Source organism: Rhinoderma darwinii, chromosome 1, assembly GCF_050947455.1.
Source record: "Rhinoderma darwinii isolate aRhiDar2 chromosome 1, aRhiDar2.hap1, whole genome shotgun sequence".
NCBI classification, from domain to species: Eukaryota; Metazoa; Chordata; class Amphibia; order Anura; family Rhinodermatidae; genus Rhinoderma; species Rhinoderma darwinii.
Window position 1 is genome coordinate 71,957,248 of NC_134687.1, and position 20,829 is coordinate 71,978,076.

At 44.2% G+C, this 20,829-nt stretch overlaps 1 protein-coding gene across 1 annotated transcript in view; it reads right to left on the bottom strand.

The window, feature by feature from the left end:
* TEC (tec protein tyrosine kinase) overlaps positions 1-20,829 on the bottom strand; it is a 129,539-nt gene that overhangs the window by 42,687 nt on the left and 66,023 nt on the right. Inside the window, exons 2-3 of the mRNA XM_075859594.1 lie at positions 10,508-10,697; positions 1,267-1,371 (exon numbers count right to left, since the gene is read on the bottom strand). Coding sequence (XP_075715709.1) covers positions 1,267-1,371; positions 10,508-10,645 — 243 coding nt within the window. The 5' untranslated portion in view covers positions 10,646-10,697. The remainder of the gene's footprint in view (positions 1-1,266; positions 1,372-10,507; positions 10,698-20,829) is intronic.

The window sequence follows — 20,829 nt, forward strand, 5'->3', positions numbered from 1 at the left end:
TCTGCTGCTCTTGCTATCATAATTGACCTTGCTTCATTTTGACCCTGGCTTTACTGACTACTCTCCTGCTCTGCGTTTGGTACCTTGTATATCCTGGTTTGACTCGGCTCGTTCACTACTCTTGTTGCTCACGGTCTTGCCGTGGGCAACTGCCCCATTTCCCTTAGCTTCTGTGTACCCTTGTCTGTCGTGCACATATTGAGCGTAGGGACCGTCGCCCAGTTGTACGCCGTCGCCTAGGACGGGCCGTGCAAGTAGGCAGGGACTGAGTGGCGGGTAGATTAGGGCTCACCTGTCTGTCTCCCTACCCCATCATTACACCCACAGAGTATGAACAGCGCGGCAGAGGTTGGCCCCCCAACAATGAAACACTTATCACCTATTGATAAGTGATAAATTGTTGTGGTGGGATAATCCCTTTAATAATCTGGCGCAGAATAACAGGTAATGCTGCACTTGGTAGGGTGAGTTGACATGTCGTGGTCATAGGGCGCTTTTTGCACGAGTTGATTGGAAAACTGTGCCATATTGTTGTGGCAAAAAAATACGACGTTTGAACCCAGCCTTAAACGTCAGATTGCTGGAGGATGAGGCGGACCACCAAGGAGGTGGAGCTGGGGAGGTAGTTTTGACAGATGTAATCATAAGATGCACAAGCCTACCTCTGGGTGCAACAATCTCTGGTTTAGTAACATTTTCTACTTATTCTAATGTTATAATGTTATTTTTGATCTCAAAGAATGGTGAGCCCCAGGCATTGTCTGCCCATCGGACCGCCTGCAACGCAATTGCTGAGTGCCTATGGTTGTCATTGCAGCCATGGGGCCTAATGAAGGCCTGAGACCGCCAGCTATCTGCTGAGTCGGTTAAAAGTACATACATAAGTATTGCAGTGTATAGTACCAGCGATCAAACGATTGCTTGTTCAAGTAAAAACGCCAATGGATAAAAACGCCACAAAATTACCACAAAATTTACCACAAATGACCACAAAATTGCTTTGGAAACGCCACAAACCAAAACGCAGTTGTGTCTAGGGAATTTAATTTTTTACTATAGACTTTAATGTAACATCTGGCTTGACTAAAAAAACGCATTCAAAAACCCTGCAAAAACAGCACTAAAAACACGAAAAACGCTGCTTGTGAATCCAGCCTAAAAGTTAAAAAAAAACATTTTCTCATTTTTCTGCTAAAGCACAAATGCAGAAGTACTTTGGTACTGTGATGAAACAGGTAAACAGGCAGGTAATAAGTGAACACATACCTGAAACGCATATTTATTTTGGCAAGGAACCTGGTCAATTTCACTATTTACAACTTCCACGCACTTTATTTTCATAATGTCGACTGATCCTTTTTTGTTTCTCTTCTGCAAAAATAAAGTAAAACCAAGACCATAGCAAAATTAAGTCAATGATCAAACCAGCCAATGCTTTATAAAATAAATGTGAGGCCCTGGGCCGCTGCAAAGTAAAAAACTAATCATGTACTTTCCAATTACAGGACTATACAATCTGTATTAGGACAATGTGACTATATTAGATTGCTGCTGTAGCCAAAGAAAACTTTATTAGTATCCATTAGTATTTAATTAAGATTGAAAATCCCAAAGCTTGTATGTTAAGTGTAGAGCTGACCTTCCACTATTATACATCTCTCCAGCGGTAAATCACAGGATCACTCAGCTGTATTTTTTGCACTACTGTAAGGCCTCATGCACACGACCGTAATTTTTATAAAAATACTGACCCGTTAATTTCTATGGGCCACGAACACCTTCCTGTATATATTTATAGGTAAATGTCCAGGGCGTAAAAATGACATTCACAAAAAAAAGGACATGGCCAGCAAATGCGGGTGGCAGTCCACGGCCCGTCCATGCCGTAATCACGTACCGTACACACGGTGCAGGGGTTCTTACTTGTCGCCTCAGCAGCGCCCACATAAAATGGCCAGGTTGCCTCATACAAGATGCCATCGCCGCGGAGCCCTTAACTCTGACTTTTGCCATTTGGCATGTGCTAGCACATATGTACAGGCATTCTGGGAGGAAGAACTAGATGTTCTTAATGATATATTGAGGACACCTATACCCCGAACCCCAGGAGGTGCGTATATTAGGCCTCTTAGATGATTTTATGTGGTCTCATCATGCGCTCTAATTTCCCCCGGGAAATGCTGTTTTTTGGATGGAAAGCAATTGCCCTATGATTGACGGGCAGTGGAAAACACAAGTAAACACAACCATCCCAAAATTGTGTTTAGAGAATAGGGCATGCCCTTAGAAATCCTCAAAGGTTTGGGGTGCATGAGGTGCATTACCATTAACCTTGTTCTCACCTGGGACCCTGAGATCAGACCTATCCTTGCAACCTGATAAGCGTCATTAAGCAGGGCTTTAAGTATATTGTTGGGGAAATACTTTAGGCCTGTTCATATCTGCGTTGGAGTCGGGGGCCTCCATTGCAGAACCGGCTTAGATTTCTCGAAACCACGGACACCCCGACGGAACCCATTAAAGTCAATACGTCTTTTATACAAGATACAGAGCAGCTGTATCTCAAAAAGTACTAAGAATTTTAAACTAATTATAAAGTTGCACAAAACACACTGATTGACCGTTTTATAAAAAAAAAAAACCCTTTCAAAAGTGTACATAGCCCTTAAGGTCTCCTGCGCACACATTTTTTTCATTGTTTTTGATGAACTTTAAGTGTTTTTCATAGTGTTTCATATAAGATCATATAACAATTGTTTTTTCTGATACTATCCTTGACCGTTTTCGAATAAAACAAAAAATAAAGAATGAATCTGTCACTGAAATTGGAAAATATCTGTAAGTACCTGTTATCACGGAAAGCAATACAAAACCCAAACTTCAAATTTGTCCCTTGAGTACAGACAGAATTGGTCTGTGTATGGCCAGTTACAGATAGGAACTTATTATATTTTGCAACTACCAGTTGTTATATGTCATTATTATTTTTATTTTTTTAAAGGTTTCATTTGTAAATTTCTTCAAGAACAGCAATAAATAGTTAAGTATGCAAAGACAGACACACATCACAAAATTGATGGCTCCCTATACAGGAGGGATAAGAAGGGCATGTCATAAAAGTGATATAAGGATACCGTCCAGTACACACATTGCAGCTAGCAGAATAACAAGATAACTGCAGTCGACTGTGCTATTGATTCCGTTAAAAAAACGGAACCCTTTTACAACGGTGACAAGCGGAAATCATCCGTCACCATTGAAATCAATGGTTATGCAAATGAAAGCTATGGTTTCCGTTTGCCTTTCTGTTGAGGGGTTCCCCCGATGGAAAGCTCAGAAGAAACCCCTCAACGGAAAGACAACGCTGATGTGAACCCAGCCTCACTGTTGCCCCTTGCCTTAACAAGTTCCTCGTCAAACATAAACAGCCAACAGAATCACACATACTACTTACACATACGAACAGATGCATCCTACCCCAACCCCCACCCACCACAGAGCACCGATCAGTGGCCAGTGCCAAATTAAGAAACAAAATTAGAAGAACAACAGTGTCCATTTGTACACCATTTTTTTGTAATTGTCTCTCCCAACTCCAACCATCCAGACCATATTTTTTCATATTTTTGCGGACACTTCCTGTTCATATACAGAATTTTATAAAAAGGGACATCAGGCCTAGTCAATGGGTCAATGCACAGGGTATCCGGATTTTCAGGCCATAATTATTATTTTACGGGCACAAAAGAATGAAAATTAGAAAAATAATCTGCCATAGGTTTTCTTTGCATTACACTGTTAATTATCCCTAAAAGACACAACTGCAGGAAAAAAAAATCGGGGGAAAGTCAAAGTGTTCATGCAGGAATTGAAGGACTTCCGAACTTAGGGGAATCAGTTTGGTACAGGACCACACGGAATGAATAAAAAGCCAATCAAACAGAGGCAACCTAAAAATCTAAATTGGATTATAAAATTCTGGACACTTAACAACAGACGAAAAGAAAGTGCATTCAAACTCCTTCCAATCTTCAGACAGATCGGTAAGGTCAGCAACCCACTTAGTTTGTTATATGTTATTTAAAGCAAAGTCCAAGCAAGTGCTACTAAGGCTGGGTTCACACGTGGCGGAATTTCACTTAAATTCCGCTGCGGACGCTCCGCAGCGTTAATCCGCAGCGGAGCCGTTTGTCCATTGACTTACACTTTAATTTAGCAGTGTTCGTTTACACGATGCGTACAATTCCGCTGCGGAGCATAGGCTGCGGAGCGGAATTTGGTGTCCGCAGCATGCTCTGTCTGTTGCGGAGCAGTGGCGGACTCATGGCGGAATTTCTCCATTGACTTCAATGGAGATTCAAAGTTCCGCAATGAAGTCCGCAGCTGTCATGCACATGTCATGTGTGCTGCGGATGCGTCTTGCTTTTTTAACTTGACATTTCTTCATTCTGGCTGGACCTATGTATTTCTAGGTCTACAGCCAGACTGAGGAAGTCAATGGGGCTCCCGTAATGACGGGAGCGTTGCTAGGAGACGTCAGTAAATAGTCACTGTCCAGGGTGCTGAAAGAGTTAAGCGATCGGCAGTAACTGTTTCTGCACCCGGGACAGTGACTACCGATCCCAATATACATGTATCTGTAAAAAAAAATGAAGTTCGTACTTACCGAGAACTCCCTGCTTCTGTCTCCAGTCCGGCCTCCCAGGATGACGTTTGATTCTAAGTGACGGCTGCAGCCAATCACAGGCCAAGCACAGGCTGCAGCGGTCACATGGACTGGCGCGTCATCCAGGGAGGTCGGGCTGGATGCCGAAAGAGGGACGCGTCACCAAGACAACGGCCGGTAAGTATGAAATTCGTTTACTTTCACTAGGGAAAGTGCTGTCCCTTCTCTCTATCCTGCACTGATAGGGAGAAGGGAAGCACTTTTCCCGCAGTCCGCAGCAGCTAGTCCGCATCAATTTTCTGCACATTTTGTGCAGATCCGCAGCCGTAATCCGCAACCCGGATTAGGTGCGGCATTGATGCGGACAGTTGCGGAGGAAATCCGCCACGTGTGGTCATGCCCTAACAGTTTTCCACATCTAGAGACTGTATACTTTCTTTAGTTCCCTTTTTAAAACACTTTTTTCCTTTGTGCATGGCATCTGCTAGTCGTTTTCATAAACTGTGGTTAGTTTCCAAGTTTTGTATCATTTCCTTATCTTGTATGCCTGATGTCAGCATGTTATTGCATGCTAGATGCTCACAATAAGAAGGAAATGGCAACAGACCCTGAAGAAATCATGTGAAGATCGCTAAGGAAGCAAATGTATGTTTAGAGCAATATGCGCTACAGATGTGTACACTCCTGTTCTCATGCTTCACTATGAAAGTAGCCGAGCTCTGGGTGTAAATGGAAGAGTGAGTAGGATACTACTTACCGGGCAATGTCCAAAATACATATTTATAACTAGAACATATATAACCAGTTTATAGGATAGTAGGTAGAAAAAAGCAGCACTTCAGAGAATCAAAGTATCACGGTGCTATGCGTCCTTGACCGTCATCCACACGGTCCTAAACTGGATGCACAAACGAGGAAATAGACGCAGCACTCCAGGAGTAGTTGCAAAGATAGTGGTTTATTCACCCATGTACAAAAATAGCTACGTTTCAGTCCTCTCAGCAGACAAAGGTCCTGCTGAGAGGACTGAAATGTAGCTATTTTTGTAATAGCCAGGTTAGTCTTAGCAAACGGTCCCTTAGTGTTATCCTGTTCCTGTGCCTTGGAGTGTTGGAGTCGTGTTGTGCCACCTGTCACGCCTGCTGTCTCACACCACATCGGGTGTCATCTGCCGATAAGTCCATCTGTGCCTAAGCCTCCGCTACGGTCTGGACTATCTAAGGTACTCTTGTACTAGGACTGTTTGGCCAGCTGCTACTCCGCTACGGCGGTGCGGCCTAGTGGGTCCACATACCCCCGGATTGTGACAGTACGCTCAGGCCATGGACCCCGCTGGTCAACCCAAGACCTTGACGACATCACAAGTCATGCAGGCGGATATGCTAATCTGCCGATTACAACAGGACCAACTCCTCCAGGCGGTGAACGCCATTACACATCGGCTGGATGCGCAAGCTGCAGTCATCACAGCACCCGTTCCTGTTGCTCCGGCTGTTCCTCCTGCCACTCCTCCTGTCATTACCAGTGCTGACTCCCGATTATCGCTGCCACTACCTCCTTGCTACGACGGGGACGCAAGGACCTGCAGGGGATTTCTGAACTTCTGATGGCGCAAGGATCGTATTTATAGTCTCACTACTTACTGGCAAGGCCCTAGCATGGGCGAATCCTATCTGGGAATATCAGGGACCGAAGACCCGTGACTTCCAGTTTTTCCTACAGAATTTTCTGTATTTGAGGAACCTGGACGAGTCTCTTCAGCAGCTGCATCTCTTCTGATCCTTCAACAGGAAGACACCTCCGTGGGAGAGTACGCCATTCAGTTCCGCACCCTGGCGGCAAAGCTGTCCTGGAACAACGAGGCTTGCCGCTCGTGATCTGCCACCTACCCTGGATGACCTCATTCTTCTAGCCACCTGGATTGACATGAGGATCCGGGAGCGACCTCAAGAAGTCTGTCAGGAGAGAAGATTCCCTAGGCTGGCTCCTACCTTCCAGGAATCCCTGTTGCCCTCACCAGTTGTTCCACCAGAGGAGCCTAAGCAGGTGGACCGGCTCAAACTGTCTGCCCAGGATTGCGGACGTCTTCAGCAAAAAGGAGACTGAGATGCTTCCTCCACATCGGTCTTATGACTGTCCGGTTGAACGGATTCCTGGCGCTTCTCCCCGTAGATGGGTTTATCCTCTCTCCTTGCTAGAGACTCAGTCTATGTCGGCCTATATCAAGGAGAATCTAGGAGAGGGGTTTCATACGAAAGTCTTTCTCCCCGGCCAGGTTCTTCTTCGTTAAGCAGAAAGAGGGATCTCTTCGACCCTGCATTGACTACCGTGGTCTCAACCAGATCACGGTCAAGAACAAATACCCGTTGCCACTAATATATGAACTGTTTGACCGCACACGCGGAGCCAGGATTTTCTCCAAATTAGGCTTGCGTGGGGCTTACAATTTGATATGAATTCGTCAAGGTGACGAGTGGAAGACGGCGTGTAACACTCGAGACGAGAACTATGAATATCTGGTGATGCCCTTCGGTCTATGTAACGCTCTCGTGGTCTTCCAGGAATTCGTCAATGATATCTTACAAGATCTTCTCTGTCTGTGTTGTAGTCTATCTCGATGATATTTGGATTTTCTCTCCAAATCCGACAACTCATCGAAGGCATGTTCATCAAGTTCTGCTGCATTTAAGGGAGAATCGTCTGTATGCCAAGCTGGAGAAGTGCGTCTTTGAAAAAACCTCTCTGCCCTTCCTGGGCTACATCATCTCGAATCAAGGTCTCAAGATGCTGAGAAAGAAAAGTCAGTCTTGGAATGGCCACGTCCTCAGGGCCTGCGGTCTATACAGTGTTTTTTTGAATTTGCCAACTTCTACCGGCAGTTTATCCAAAACTTCTCATCACTGACGGCTCCCATCTCTACCCTTACCAAGAAAGGTGTAAACTCCAGAGGCAGAATCTGCATTTAATAGCCTCAAGAATGCCTTTACCTCAGCTTCAATAGCTTCGATCCTCCATCATCCTGAAATCTCTAGACATTTCTTGTTGGAGGTTGACGTTTCCTCTGTTGATGCAGGTACACTTCTGTTCCAGAGAAGCTTCAAAGGAAAGGCAGTGGTGTGTGGTTATTACTCTAGACTTTTTTCCTCCATTGAGCGCAATTACTCTATTGGGGATCGGGAGTTACTGGCCATCAAATTGGCTCTGGAGGAGTGGAGACATCTGCTAGAGGGCGGAGCCCCCCACATCCTGTTCTGCTAACCCTCTGCAAGTTAGAGACATCTCTCTGGGGAGGATGTTTGTGCGGTTGGCAGACAGGAGGAGAATCCTTCGCTGGAGACACAGCTCCAAACTTGCTGGGTATGTGGGGGTTCGTAAGACGTGAGATCTGATTGCTCATAATTTCTGGTGGCCCACGCTGCCCAAAGATGTTGTGGACTTTGTCGCCTCATGCACCGTATGTGCGTCCAACAAAGTTCCTCACTCCAAGCCTGCCGGCCTGCTCCAACCTCTGCCTGTGCTCAACGCTCCCTGGCAGCATATAGCACTGGACTTTGTCACATGCCTTCCTTCCTCAGGAGGATGCAATACGGTCTGGGTGGTGGTGGACCGGTTCTCGAAGATGGCAAATTTTATCCCGCTGACCGGCCTACCTTCTGCTCCTCAACTATCATGTCTGATCGGGGGGTTCAATTTACCTCGAAATTCTGGAGAGCCCTCAGTAAATTCCTAGATGTGAAGTTGGACTTTTCCTCAGCCTACCATCCCCAGTCCAATGGCCAAGCCGAGAGGATTAAACAAATTATGGAGAATTATCTACGACACTTCATTTCCATGCAGCATGATGACTGGGTACAGCTTCTTCCTTGGGCCAAGTTCTCATACAACAACCACACAAGTGAGTCCACTGCTTCTACACCGTTCTTCATTGTCTACGGCCAACATCCACTAATTCTTCTTCCTGTTTCAGCTACATCCCAGGTGCCCACAGCTGACTCTGCATTCGGGGACTTTCTACAGATCTGGCATCAAACTCGGTCCTCTATTCTGCTGGCAGTCGATCGCATGAAGCAAAAGGCGGATACAAGATGAGAGCCGCCTCAGTATCTTCCGGGTACCAAAGTCTGGCTGCCCTCAAGGAATATCCGTCTAAAGGTACCTTCGCACAAGTTTGCTCTCAGGTTCCTTGGACTTTTTGAGATCCTACAGAAAATTAACCCTGTCTCTTACAAGCTTCGGCTGCCTCCTACCCTCAAGATCCCCAACTCCTTTCATGTGTCCCTCCTGAAGCCTGTGGTCCTGAACTGCTACACAAAAACGCCTAGCCCTGCAGTTGCTCCCTGCGGTTCTTCCGATGTGTTCGACGTTAAGGAGATCCTGGAGTTCAAAAAAGTAGGAGGAAGAACTTTTTATTTGGTGGATTGGAAGGGGTTTGGTCCGGAGAGGTCCTGGGAGCCAGAAGAGAACCTCAATGCTCCTACCCTCATTAAGAAGTTTCTCTCTCTCTGGTCCCAAGAAGAGGGGGTATAAGAGGGGGATACTGTAGCGTCCACGGCCGCGGACCATCGGGATTACTCACCCCCCCCGGCGGCCGCAGCAATGGATCTGTGAGCACTAGCCCGCATCTCGTCACAAGGAGACGCCAGCCCTTACTCCCGATCCGCTTTGCTGTGTCCCGTAGTGTGCGCGCGCACGCTCGTGCCCGGCCTTAATGGGCCAGCGTGCGCACATGAAAATAATCATTAATTATACCATGATCACCCTGGACTATAAGAAGGGCCCTGCCCCTTTACTCCTTGCCTGTTGTTGTGTTTACCCATGTTAGTCATATGCAAATGGTCCCTTAGTGTTATCCTGTTCCCGTGCCCTATCTGTATCCCATACTATAGTTGTTTCTGTGCCCTGGAATGTTGGAATCATGTTGTGCCACCTCTCACGCCTGCTGTCTCACACCACATCGGGTTTCATCTGCCTGCAAGTCCAACTGTGCTTAAGCCTCCTCTACCGTCTAGACTATTTAAGGTACTCTTGTACTAGGACTGTTGTTTGGCCAGCTGCAACTCCTCTACGGCGGTGCAGCCTAGTGGGTCCACATACCCACCGATCGTGACTATATATATATATATATATATATATATATATATATATGCCTTCCCTCGCCTGATTATAGAGTACAGGTCAAATGCAACCCTGTTATCGTGATTGGTTGGGGTTCTTAGTATTCGCATAGGTGATAAATCTCACATGAAATGCCATAAAGGTCTGATAAATGTAAAAGTTGCACCTCTGGGACACTCACCTGTCGAGAGATCAGGGATCCCTGTACCCCGTTCAGCCAAGCGATGTGGCAAGTGGTGGCTGCATTTTGGCAAAACTGAGTTCAGAGGTATCTACATGCAAGTCTTTGGGAGTCAGCGGACCTACATTTTCCCAGTAGATAAAGCCCTAGCGGTGGTACCCCACCTATCAGTCATTTATGATATATACTGTGGATATGCCAAAAATGTCTAAAATAGGAAAACCTCTGTTAGTTAAATGTTTACAGGAAGCAGAACCTTTGCACTACAAATCTGTAAATATGACATATGTTTTTTACACAGATTTTAGTGCGTATTTTGGCCACGGATATTCCCATTGGCATTGGAATGAATGTAATCAATGAATAGATAGGGCACATCAAAAATCCACTGCATTTTCTTAAATATGCAACAAATTCACCACATGAGAACGTGGCCTTAGAGGTAATGTCACATGTCGGGGTGTGAAGCATCGAGACACTGATATGTGGTGCTACGGATAAAGGTTAACATTTGTACATTAGAAAGCTTTGTCAGGATCCCTTACCTCAGAGCGTCCTTCATAATAAGTGAGTTTAGACTTTGTAAGTACAAATATTCTTTCCTTGTAGTTTAAGGGAGATGTCCTCTTTTTCTGCTGTGACCTTTTAATGAGAGTTTCTTCAATTATTACTTCTGAATTCATTTCAGCTTCCTGTTCACTGGTTTCCCTGCCATTGAATATGAAGGACTGAAAACTGAAAAAAACAGAGAAAGAGGATTTTGTAGATCAAAGCACATATTGAAATCTGTTTTTTTATGACCACTTAAAAAGGATGACTATTTAATTTTTTTACCATATCCTGCACCCACTGGATGGCCTTCTGTAAGAATTGTATAGCAGGTAGAAACACATACACACATCCAATCTAACATCCTTGTACTAAATCTTCATGCACTTCATGTTCACATACGTATGTGCCAATATGCCTGTACACTTCAATAGCACAAAGTGTCCTTTTGAACATACATGCCATACGTTTAACTGATATACGTCAGTGTTTGTGTAATTACCTGGGGCAGATCAGCTCTTTAATACAAGAATGCATAAAAATAAAAAATAATGACACTATGTGTTCACATCAGCGTTGAGCTTCCGTTCATCGGTCCCATTCGACCTTTCCGTTGAATGGAACCAACTGCCACGGAAGGATTACCATTGAAATCAATGGTAATGCAAACGGAAGATATGGTTTCCGTTCGGCTTTTCCTTCATCGGTCCCTCCGACGGAAAGGTCGAACGGAACCAATGAACGGAAGCCCAACGCTGATGTGAACAGGCCCTTAGTTGTGTTCGGTTATAATAGGTACTAAATAGACACCTAAAATAACAGAGCTGTCCAGAGCAGTTTGTCGACAATTTCAGGATTACAGCAGTTAATTTTTACTAGTAAAAACCCATTTAAAATATAGTTAACGGAAGATAATAAAGATACATCACAAATATGCTCGATTTTACTTTTGCTGACTATATAGGCAAAGTTTATAAATGGTTGAGCTAAATTCCACTTCCTGCTAATCTCTGGCCTTATTCAGACAAGCGTGTCCGATTTGCGTGGGCAAAAAACAGACCGTATTTCATGTCTGTGGCATCTGTGTGCTTTCCGTGGGGCATCAGTTTTTCACATCCGTGTTTCCCCTCTGCAAGCACTTTGGGTTTTTTTCTTGGCGGTTCTATAGCAACTGATGCGTGAAACACAGACTGTTGTTGTCCGTGTGCTGTTCGTGTTTTTCAGGCCCCCATAGACTTCAATGGAAGAAGTGGTCTGCAAAAACGGACCAGAATAGGACATGCAGCAAGTTTCACACAACGAACACACTCTCCGTGAAAAAGCACGCATGTGTGAATAGCCCCATTGAATTGGATGGGTCAGTGTGCTATCCGTTATTTCAACAGACAGCACATGGACGTGACATTCACTCATCTGAATAAAGCCTTAGGCCCCATGCACATGACGGTAAAATCGCCCGTAATTACGGACCGCAATTACGGTTCGTAATTACGGGCCCGTTCAGTTCTATTGGTCGCGGACACCTTTCCCGTAGAACTGTGCCAGGAATTATGGAGAATGTCCCTTTTTTCGTGTTTTACAGGCCGTGCTTCCATACTTTGTATGGCCCGAAAATGCAGGCGGCCGTCAGCAGCCGCTGTGCCTGCAATCGTGGGCCGTGATTACGGGCACGGCCGTGTGTATGGGGCCTTACTGTGTGGTAGGGTAAGGGCTCCTTTACATGTAAACATTTTTCAAACCACCGATAAACAATTAGTGGTTTAAAAATCCTAATAAAGGATCACTGCTGCCTCGCAACTACTCCCATGAGAGATATGCGCTAGACAGCAAGACCAAGAATAAATTGTAGCAATCTATATTGTCGCAATAATTGGCCTGTTTAATCCTTTAATGACCGGCCTAATTCGGCCCTTAATGACCGAACTATTTTTCAGCGTCGCATTCAAAGAGCCATAACTTTTTATTTCTTTTTCTGTCAACATACCTGTATGACGGCTTGTTTTTTGCGATGAGTTGTATTTTTGAATGGCACAATTTTGAGGTACAAATAGTTTGTTGATTAACTGTTATTAACTTTTTTGTAGGGGGGATGGAAAAATACAGCAATTTCACCATAATTTTTTGCATTTTAAATTTACGCTGTTTATCGTGCGGCGTAAATAACATGTTACATTTGTTCTATGGGTCAATCCGATAACAGCGACACCAAATATGTATATTTTTTTATGTTTTACTACTTTTGCATAAAAACACTTTTGAAAAAAAAAAATCGTTTTTGCATCATCGCATTCCAGGAGCCATAACTTTTTTATTACTCTGTCAATGTAGTCATATGAGGGCTTGTTTTTTTTGTGGAAAGAGATATAGTTTTTGTTGGTACCATTTTGGGAACATGGGACTTATAGATTACGTTTTATTAAATTTTTTGGGGAGGTGGTATGGAATAAAAATAAATTCTGTTGATTTTTGTGTATTTTTCTTATGCCATTCAAGATAACGTGTATAACTCTATTGTGTGGTTCGTTATGGTTGCGCAATAACATGTGTATTTTTATTCATTTTTTACACTTTGACAAAATAAACCAGTTTTTGTGTAAAAAAATGGTTATATTCTTTTTTTACTGTGCAGTTTTTTTATTAACTTTATTCAAACATTAATTAATTATTTTTTAAGTTACACTAGGGGACTTGACAATGGGATCTTTTGATCGATGATATAATGCTTTGGTATACTTTGTATACCAAAGCATTACTGGCCTGTCAGTATAAAACTGGCAGTCTATCACACCATACCTCTGGAATGGCCTAAAAAACATACTGTATAGCCATGGCTGCTAGGCCCCCGGCTGCCATGGCAACCCATTACCCGCGATGAGCCCCCTCGCTCTGTAAACTTAGATGCTGCGGACTATATTGTCTGCGGCATCTAAGGGAATAAATGGCTGTGAACGGAGTTTAGACATTAGAGCAGAAGCCTGGAAGTCATCAGACAGCCAAGCCCCCGTGCCAGGCTTATTCGGGTACGCAATAAAAAGGCTAATGCATTGGAATAAGACCCCTTAGTGACTGCCGTGAAAAGGCTTATTGGCGATCACTAAGGGGTTAAGTGGACATTAAAAGGGTTTTCCAGCCAGTAAAAATTGATGGTCTATCCTCAGGATAGACTATCAATAGCTGATGGCTCGGGGTCCTACTCCCGGGACCCCCGCTGATCAGCTACTAAATGCGTGTCGAAGATTCACAGTGAGCAAGTAGAAATGAAGTGGAAACTGCACCCCCTTCAAAACAGCCGATCAGCAGGGGTCCCGGGATTAGGACCCATCAGTTATTGATGACCTATCCTGAGGATAGGACATACATTTTTACTGGCTAGAAAACCCCTTTAATACTGTGTATAAGCTATTGGTGAAACTACCCTAACTTCCGGAGTGGGACTGATCTAATAACAGAGCAGGGGTAAAGCTTGTAATCAAATCCCGAATATTGCCCTAAAGATGGACACATGTACATGGGATTTTTATCAGCAGGTCAAAGTAAATGTTTTTCTTTAGCTATAAAATCTGATGAAGACATAGCAGCAATAGTGTTCACATGTTATTCTGCTACATTAAACCACAACGGTGACAAGAATTCAATCTTAACATAAAAGGTTTCCTTTTCCGCAGAAAAAGTCTAAATTACAGAGTGAACACTTTTACTTCTCTCTGATTCATTGTGTCTGCTTAGAAAGATTGGGCAGATTTATCAATAAAGTTGCAGGGATAAGTTTTGGCTCTATGTAATTTTGTATGTATTGGGGCATGTTCACACTAGTTAGGGTGGCTTCACACGCATCGCTTTTTTGAAAATGGCATTTATTTTTTTTGTGCCGTTTTTTGCTGTGTTTTTTCCGGCTAGCATCTGCGGCCAGATGTTAGCTGGAAGTCAATGCTGAAGTATAGAACACACTAGAAACATTTTGTTCTTTTAGGTGGCATATTTTTTACTTTTGTTATGCGTTTGTTGGCTTAGTGACGTTTTAAAAAAAAAATTGCAGCAAGGTTTGATTTTGCGCTTTTCCCAGCAGTTAGTGGCGTCTTTTTTTTTTTTTTTTTTTTAAAAAGGCTTTATTTTATATACTTTTCCAAAGTACAGAAGTACAATCAAAAACAAACGGAGCATACTGACCAACCAAAATTAGTTGGCAATAACAATCACCATAGAATATAAGACATTCACATTGCAAAAGACAGCATTTAGACAAGTATCACATAAGGATATATGTAAATTGCAATTAAAACAGGATCATAAGGTGACCATTATCATTGCCCAGAACCAACAAAACAAACACCCATTCACACACCAGTCACACATGTGCTCCACTCATCTCTCAGTGCTCCCATTCCAGCCAATAAAACAGAGATTAGATAGCAGTGTCCGAGGTCTCCAACCACCTAGCCCAAATCTTCCCAAATTTATCAAGGCATCTCCGGTTAAGGTACAACTTTTGATACATGGGTACATACCTATTCACCAATTGCAACCAGTGTTCAAGACTAGGACACACCGTGGCTTTCCATGCCATAATCATAACCTTCCTAGCACAAAACGGTAAAATATTTTGTCATAATAGCCTTGTACTATCTCATTCATAATGCCCAAGAGGCACACCGGAGGGGAGAGAACACGAGGAAACTCAAATTTATCATGAAGGAACTCCACAACCGTAGACCAGAATTGCGAAATCTTAGGACATAACCACACACAGTGGAGGTACGTGCCAACAGCTGATTGACACTTAAAACAGCTATCGGACACCAAGGCCCCAATTCTTTGGAGTCTAACCGGAGTGTAATAAATCCGGTGTATGAACCGCGACTGTATTAAAAAATCTCTTGCACTAATAACTGAGTCAAAGAATGAGAGCTCCACCTCCCTCCACCGACAAATCAGGAATATATCTCCCCCACCCCATAAACGCCCTATCAAATGGTCTTTTTACAAAAGACAACAGCAAGGCATATGTTTGAGTAAGAGTTTTAGGAAGGTCTGGGGTGCCAAGCAAGTCCTCCACTTTAGAAAACCCCAAAGCAGGCTTAACAGAACCAAACTGAGCCACACAGGCATGCCTTAATTGGAGATAGTGATAGAAAGCCTTCCTTGAGACCCCAAACCTCCCCTCAAGCCTAGAGAAGGACACAAAACCACTATGCACAGAGTATAACTGACCCAAAAATCGAACCCCCACCCCAGCCCACATCATCGCTCCCGGCATGGACACCAGGTGAGGCAACCATGAATTGTTCCATAATGGGGTCCTAGGGGAGTGAGAAGAATCTGCATCATCTCCGCATACATGTGCCTTCCTCCAGGCACTAGCTACAGTTTGTAACGGAAGTGGTGCCCGACACGGGTATTTAAACCTATATAATAAGTTGGTAAGACTCTCATAGGAAGTCATAAGTGCTCCCGCCAGCGTGGTGGCCGCATTACTTAAATCAATGTCAATCCACCAGTGAGCAAGCACCAGCTGCGAAGGCAAGTAATATAGATAGAGGTTGGGTGCTGCCACCCCAACCCCCCATTCTCTTTGGGGCCTGTAAAAGACTGAGACTAAACCTAGGTGTGCCCCCCTGCCAGTAGAACGTACGTAGAATCCCATCCAGTTGTCCAAAAAATTGTTGGGGCAATATAATTGGACAAATATGGAGGACATATAGAAATTTAGGCAGATATACAGTGAAGGAAATAAGTATTTGATCCCTTGCTGATTTTGTAAGTTTGCCCACTGTCAAAGACATGAACAGTCTAGAATTTTTAGGCTAGGTTAATTTTACCAGTGAGAGATAGATTATATAAAATTAAAAAAAAGAAAATCACATTGTCAAAATTATATATATTTATTTGCATTGTGCACAGAGAAATAAGTATTTGATCCCCTACCAACCATTAAGAGTTCAGCCTCCTCCAGACCAGTTACACGCTCCAAATCAACTTGGTGCCTGCATTAAAGACAGCTGTCTTAAATGGTCACCTGTATAAAAGACTCCTGTCCACAGACTCAATTAATCAGTCTGACTCTAACCTCTACAACATGGGCAAGACCAAAGAGCTTTCTAAGGATGTCAGGGACAAGATCATAGACCTGCACAAGGCTGGAATGGGCTACAAAACCATAAGTAAGACGCTGGGTGAGAAGGAGACAACTGTTGGTGCAATAGTAAGAAAATGGAAGACATACAAAATGACTGTCAACCGACATCGATCTGGGGCTCCATGCAAAATCTCACCTCGTGGGGTATCCTTGATCCTGAGGAAGGTGAGAGCTCAGCTGAAAACTACACGGGGGGGGAACTTGTTAATGATCTCAAGGCAGCTGGGACCACAGTCACCAAGAAAACCATTGGTAGCACATTACGCCGTAATGGATTAAAATCCTGCAGTGCCCGCATGTGCCTCAAGAAGGCACATGTACAGGCCCGTCTGAAGTTTGCAAATGAACATCTGGATGATTCTGAGAGTGATTGGGAGAAGGTGCTGTGGTCAGATGAGACTAAAATTGAGCTCTTTGGCATTAACACAACTCGCCGTGTTTGGAGGAAGAGAAATACTGCCTATGACCCAAAGAACACCGTCCCCACTGTCAAGCATGGAGGTGGAAACATTATGTTTTGGGGGTGTTTCTCTGCTAAGGGCACAGGACTACTTCACCGCATCAATGGGAGAATGGGTGGAGCCATGTACCGTCAAATCCTGAGTGACAACCTCCTTCCCTCCACCAGGACATTAAAAATGGCTCGTGGCTGGGTCTTCCAGCACGACAATGACCCGAAACATACAGCCAAGGCAACAAAGGAGTGGCTCAAAAAGAAGCACATTAAGGTCATGGAGTGGCCTAGCCAGTCTCCAGACCTTAATCCCATCGAAAACTTATGGAGGGAGCTGAAGATCCGAGTTGCCAAGCGACAGCCTCGAAATCTTAATGATTTACAGATGATCTGCAAAGAGGAGTGGGCCAAAATTCCATCTAACATGTGTGCAAACCTCATCATCAACTACAAAAAACGTCTGACTGCTGTGCTTGCCAACAAGGGTTTTGCCACCAAGTATTAAGTCTTGTTTGCCAAAGGGATCAAATACTTATTTCTCTATGCAAAATGCAAATAAATATATATAATTTGACAATGTGATTTTCTGAGTTTTTTTTTAAATATAATCTCTCTCACTGGTAAAATTAACCTAGCCTAAAAATTCTAGACTGTTCATGTCTTTGATAGTGGGCAAACTTACAAAATCAGCAAGGGATCAAATACTTATTTCCTTCACTTTATCATTTTGAAAAGATTTATCCTACCATATAAGGAAAGGGGAAGGTTCTTCCATGTTTTTAACTGCTTTGCAGTAGAGGCTACCAACAGACACAGGTTAAGTTCACGATAACTTAGCCCAAGATATGTAAATTGAGATACGACCTGTAACGGGACAGGGAGACCCAGCCGGGAGTGATGCACCGCAGAGAGAGGAAACATAACCGACTTGGACCAATTAACCAATAAACCTGAAAAGGCCCCAAACGTGTCAATCAGCTGTAGAAGCGAAGCCAACGGAGGACCATCATCCGCCCAGTACACCAACGTATCATCTGCATATAGGGATATTTTCTCAACTATAGAACCTCGATGAATAGCCTCTCTATCCCTGAAATATAGCAGACGAGCCAGCAGATGGCGGAGTAGGACCTCCTGTCGGTCCAGGACTAGCGGGGACCCGATGAGCCCGTTCAATAGTGAAAAATGCTTAAAAAACAGTAGCATCAAAGGTCTCCTTTAGCCACTGTTCCAGAAAAGATACTGTATCTGCGCCCTCCGACTTTTCCGGTAGCCCCACTATGCGGATGTTATTCCTTCTAAGCCTATTCTCAAAATCATTAGCCCGCTCGGCCGAGGTCTCCACTTGCCGCCTTAAATCCGCGATCTGAGTTGAAATAGGATGTAGAGTATCCTCCACCTCCGAAATCCTGCATTCTGTTTCTGTAGTGCGTTCCTCATCAGAAGGGGGATGTAGCTGCCTTGCATGGATCTAGTCTTCCCCTTTTTCCCAGCCTACCTTCCATGTTGTAAACGAAAGGCTGCAGGTGATACACAAGATGGTGGGTAAGCAGAAGCTCAGGATAGAGCAAGTCCACAAGCTAAGGGTGTGTGGCGTCCCAGAGAACCAGCGCCGGGCCCACTGCAGGGTAAGTAGTAAGTATGCACAGATAGCGTAGTCTGACGAGATATACAGCACCTGGGAAGAAGCCTCCTGTCTCCAACGAGACACCTTCCACAAACGGCAGCACAGCACTCACCTCGATATCAGGAACACACAGGTAAAGTATGTCACGTGTCTCCGGATCCACAGGCCTGCCGACAGCATTCACCGACACCAACCTCCTCCAGCTCAAACCCAAACAGGACGACACTCCAGCGGGCAGCCCTACACTTCCGTCCGCCACACGCTCAACCGGAAGTGCCGCTTGTCGACCAGCGCCTCGCTCCATGAAGGCCCCGTAACACGAGACCCCGAAACTACCCACAGGTAGGGATACAAGGGGTGATATAGTCACTTCTCTTGCCGTAATGGGCGACTTATCTAGCAGGATGGCAGGGATTTCAGCAGGATAAGAAGTCAGGGAGCTCAGGAGCGGTGTGAAGCACGTCTACTCAGGCAGACATCCGGCCACGCCCCAGTTAGTGGCGTCTTTCAGTGTAAAAGTAAGCTGCGGAAAACTTCAATATATGTCTATGGGAGACTAAGAACTAGAGAATAAAAAAAAAATGGCCAACCATGTAATGCATATAGGGGCTATGTCCGCCACAGTGGCTCTCCATTCTGTCTCACAGAGGGTAGCGTCCCCTTTAAGACTTCTATATGAGCTAATAGGCACAAGATGACTCTCCTGCTGGGACTATAAAATTGTTGAATAAAATTAAGGTGTTTAAAAAAAAAAAAAAAAAAAAATAGCAGTTAAACACTATTATATATGTACCCCAAAATGTTGGCAAAAGATAGAACTTGTCCCACAAATAAAGGTAAAAAAGCTACGGTTGGTAGGTGGAGATGCAAAAAGCTTACATATTCCATCTGACATAAAATAATAAAGGAGTATAATCAGCTCACCGCTCCTCTTCGCCCCTCCGTGTCTCCTAAGGCTCCCTCTACATGCGGCCGCACATACAATGTCCTGACGCCTAGCATCATCAGGGCCTTATATGTGACGCAGCACTCAACGTCACCAGGGCTATTTCACATTTAACGTCCTGGCGCTGCCTGGCGTCAGAATGCTGTATGAGCCGCAGAATGTTGAGGGAGTAAAAGGCACCAGGAGGGGAGAAGAGGAGAAGTTTGGTGAGCATAATGTTTTTATTTATTTTTTTCATTTAGTTGTCCATTGGGACTAGGGGGCGAATTTAATGAAGGAGATAGTTCGATCTGGGGGGCAAGGTTCGGGGCCCGGCACGGGCCCTCTACCTTACAACGACCCTCAGAGATTTCCACTATAATTTACGCCACTTTTCTGGTGTAAATTCTAATAAATTTGTTGGGCTGCTGTGGCCATACCCTCTTTTCACCCAAGTGGCGAGGGTGGTATAAAACGGTCAAAAGTCGTAATTTGAAGAGAGAGAAAGAGAGAGAGGTAAGGCCACGTTCACATCACGTTTGCCTTCAGTTTCTTTCCGTTCATCTATTTCGTCAGAAGAACAGTTGAATAGAAAAACAAACTGAAAGTAGTGTCTACGATTTCAATGGTATTTTTGTCCTTTCAGTTGGTTTCAGTTTGCATCCGTTCTGCTAGGTTTTTCAACGCAAATAGCGTAATGTATTGCACAGTTGTTTCCGTCTTAAAAAAACGGAAACCTAGCGGAACGGACATACCGTTGAAATCAATGGTATTGCAAACAGAAATGCTACTTTCTGTTCATCTGTTGCTCTGACGGAACAGATGAACGGAAAGACCAAACCTGATGTGAACAGGGCCTAATGCTCACATGGTACACCCACCAGGAACTGGAATGAAGCTTCACAAGCAGGCACGTTAGATAAAGTGGGTATTAAAAACAAAAGTGGCAGTGCAGAACTCAGCCAGCAACTTGTATGCTCTCAAGGTACACAGACACATATCTGAAAATCATTGTACCATGACAAAGATGCAGAACATGTACATAACATTACAAATCCTAGCGATACGTCATCACTTTCTGATAGGTGGGACTCGGAATCGGTCTGCCAGGACAATCTTTCCTGGCTCCCAGCCATAGCGTACCTATTCTTTTCGTTAAAGAGGCTCTGTCACCAGATT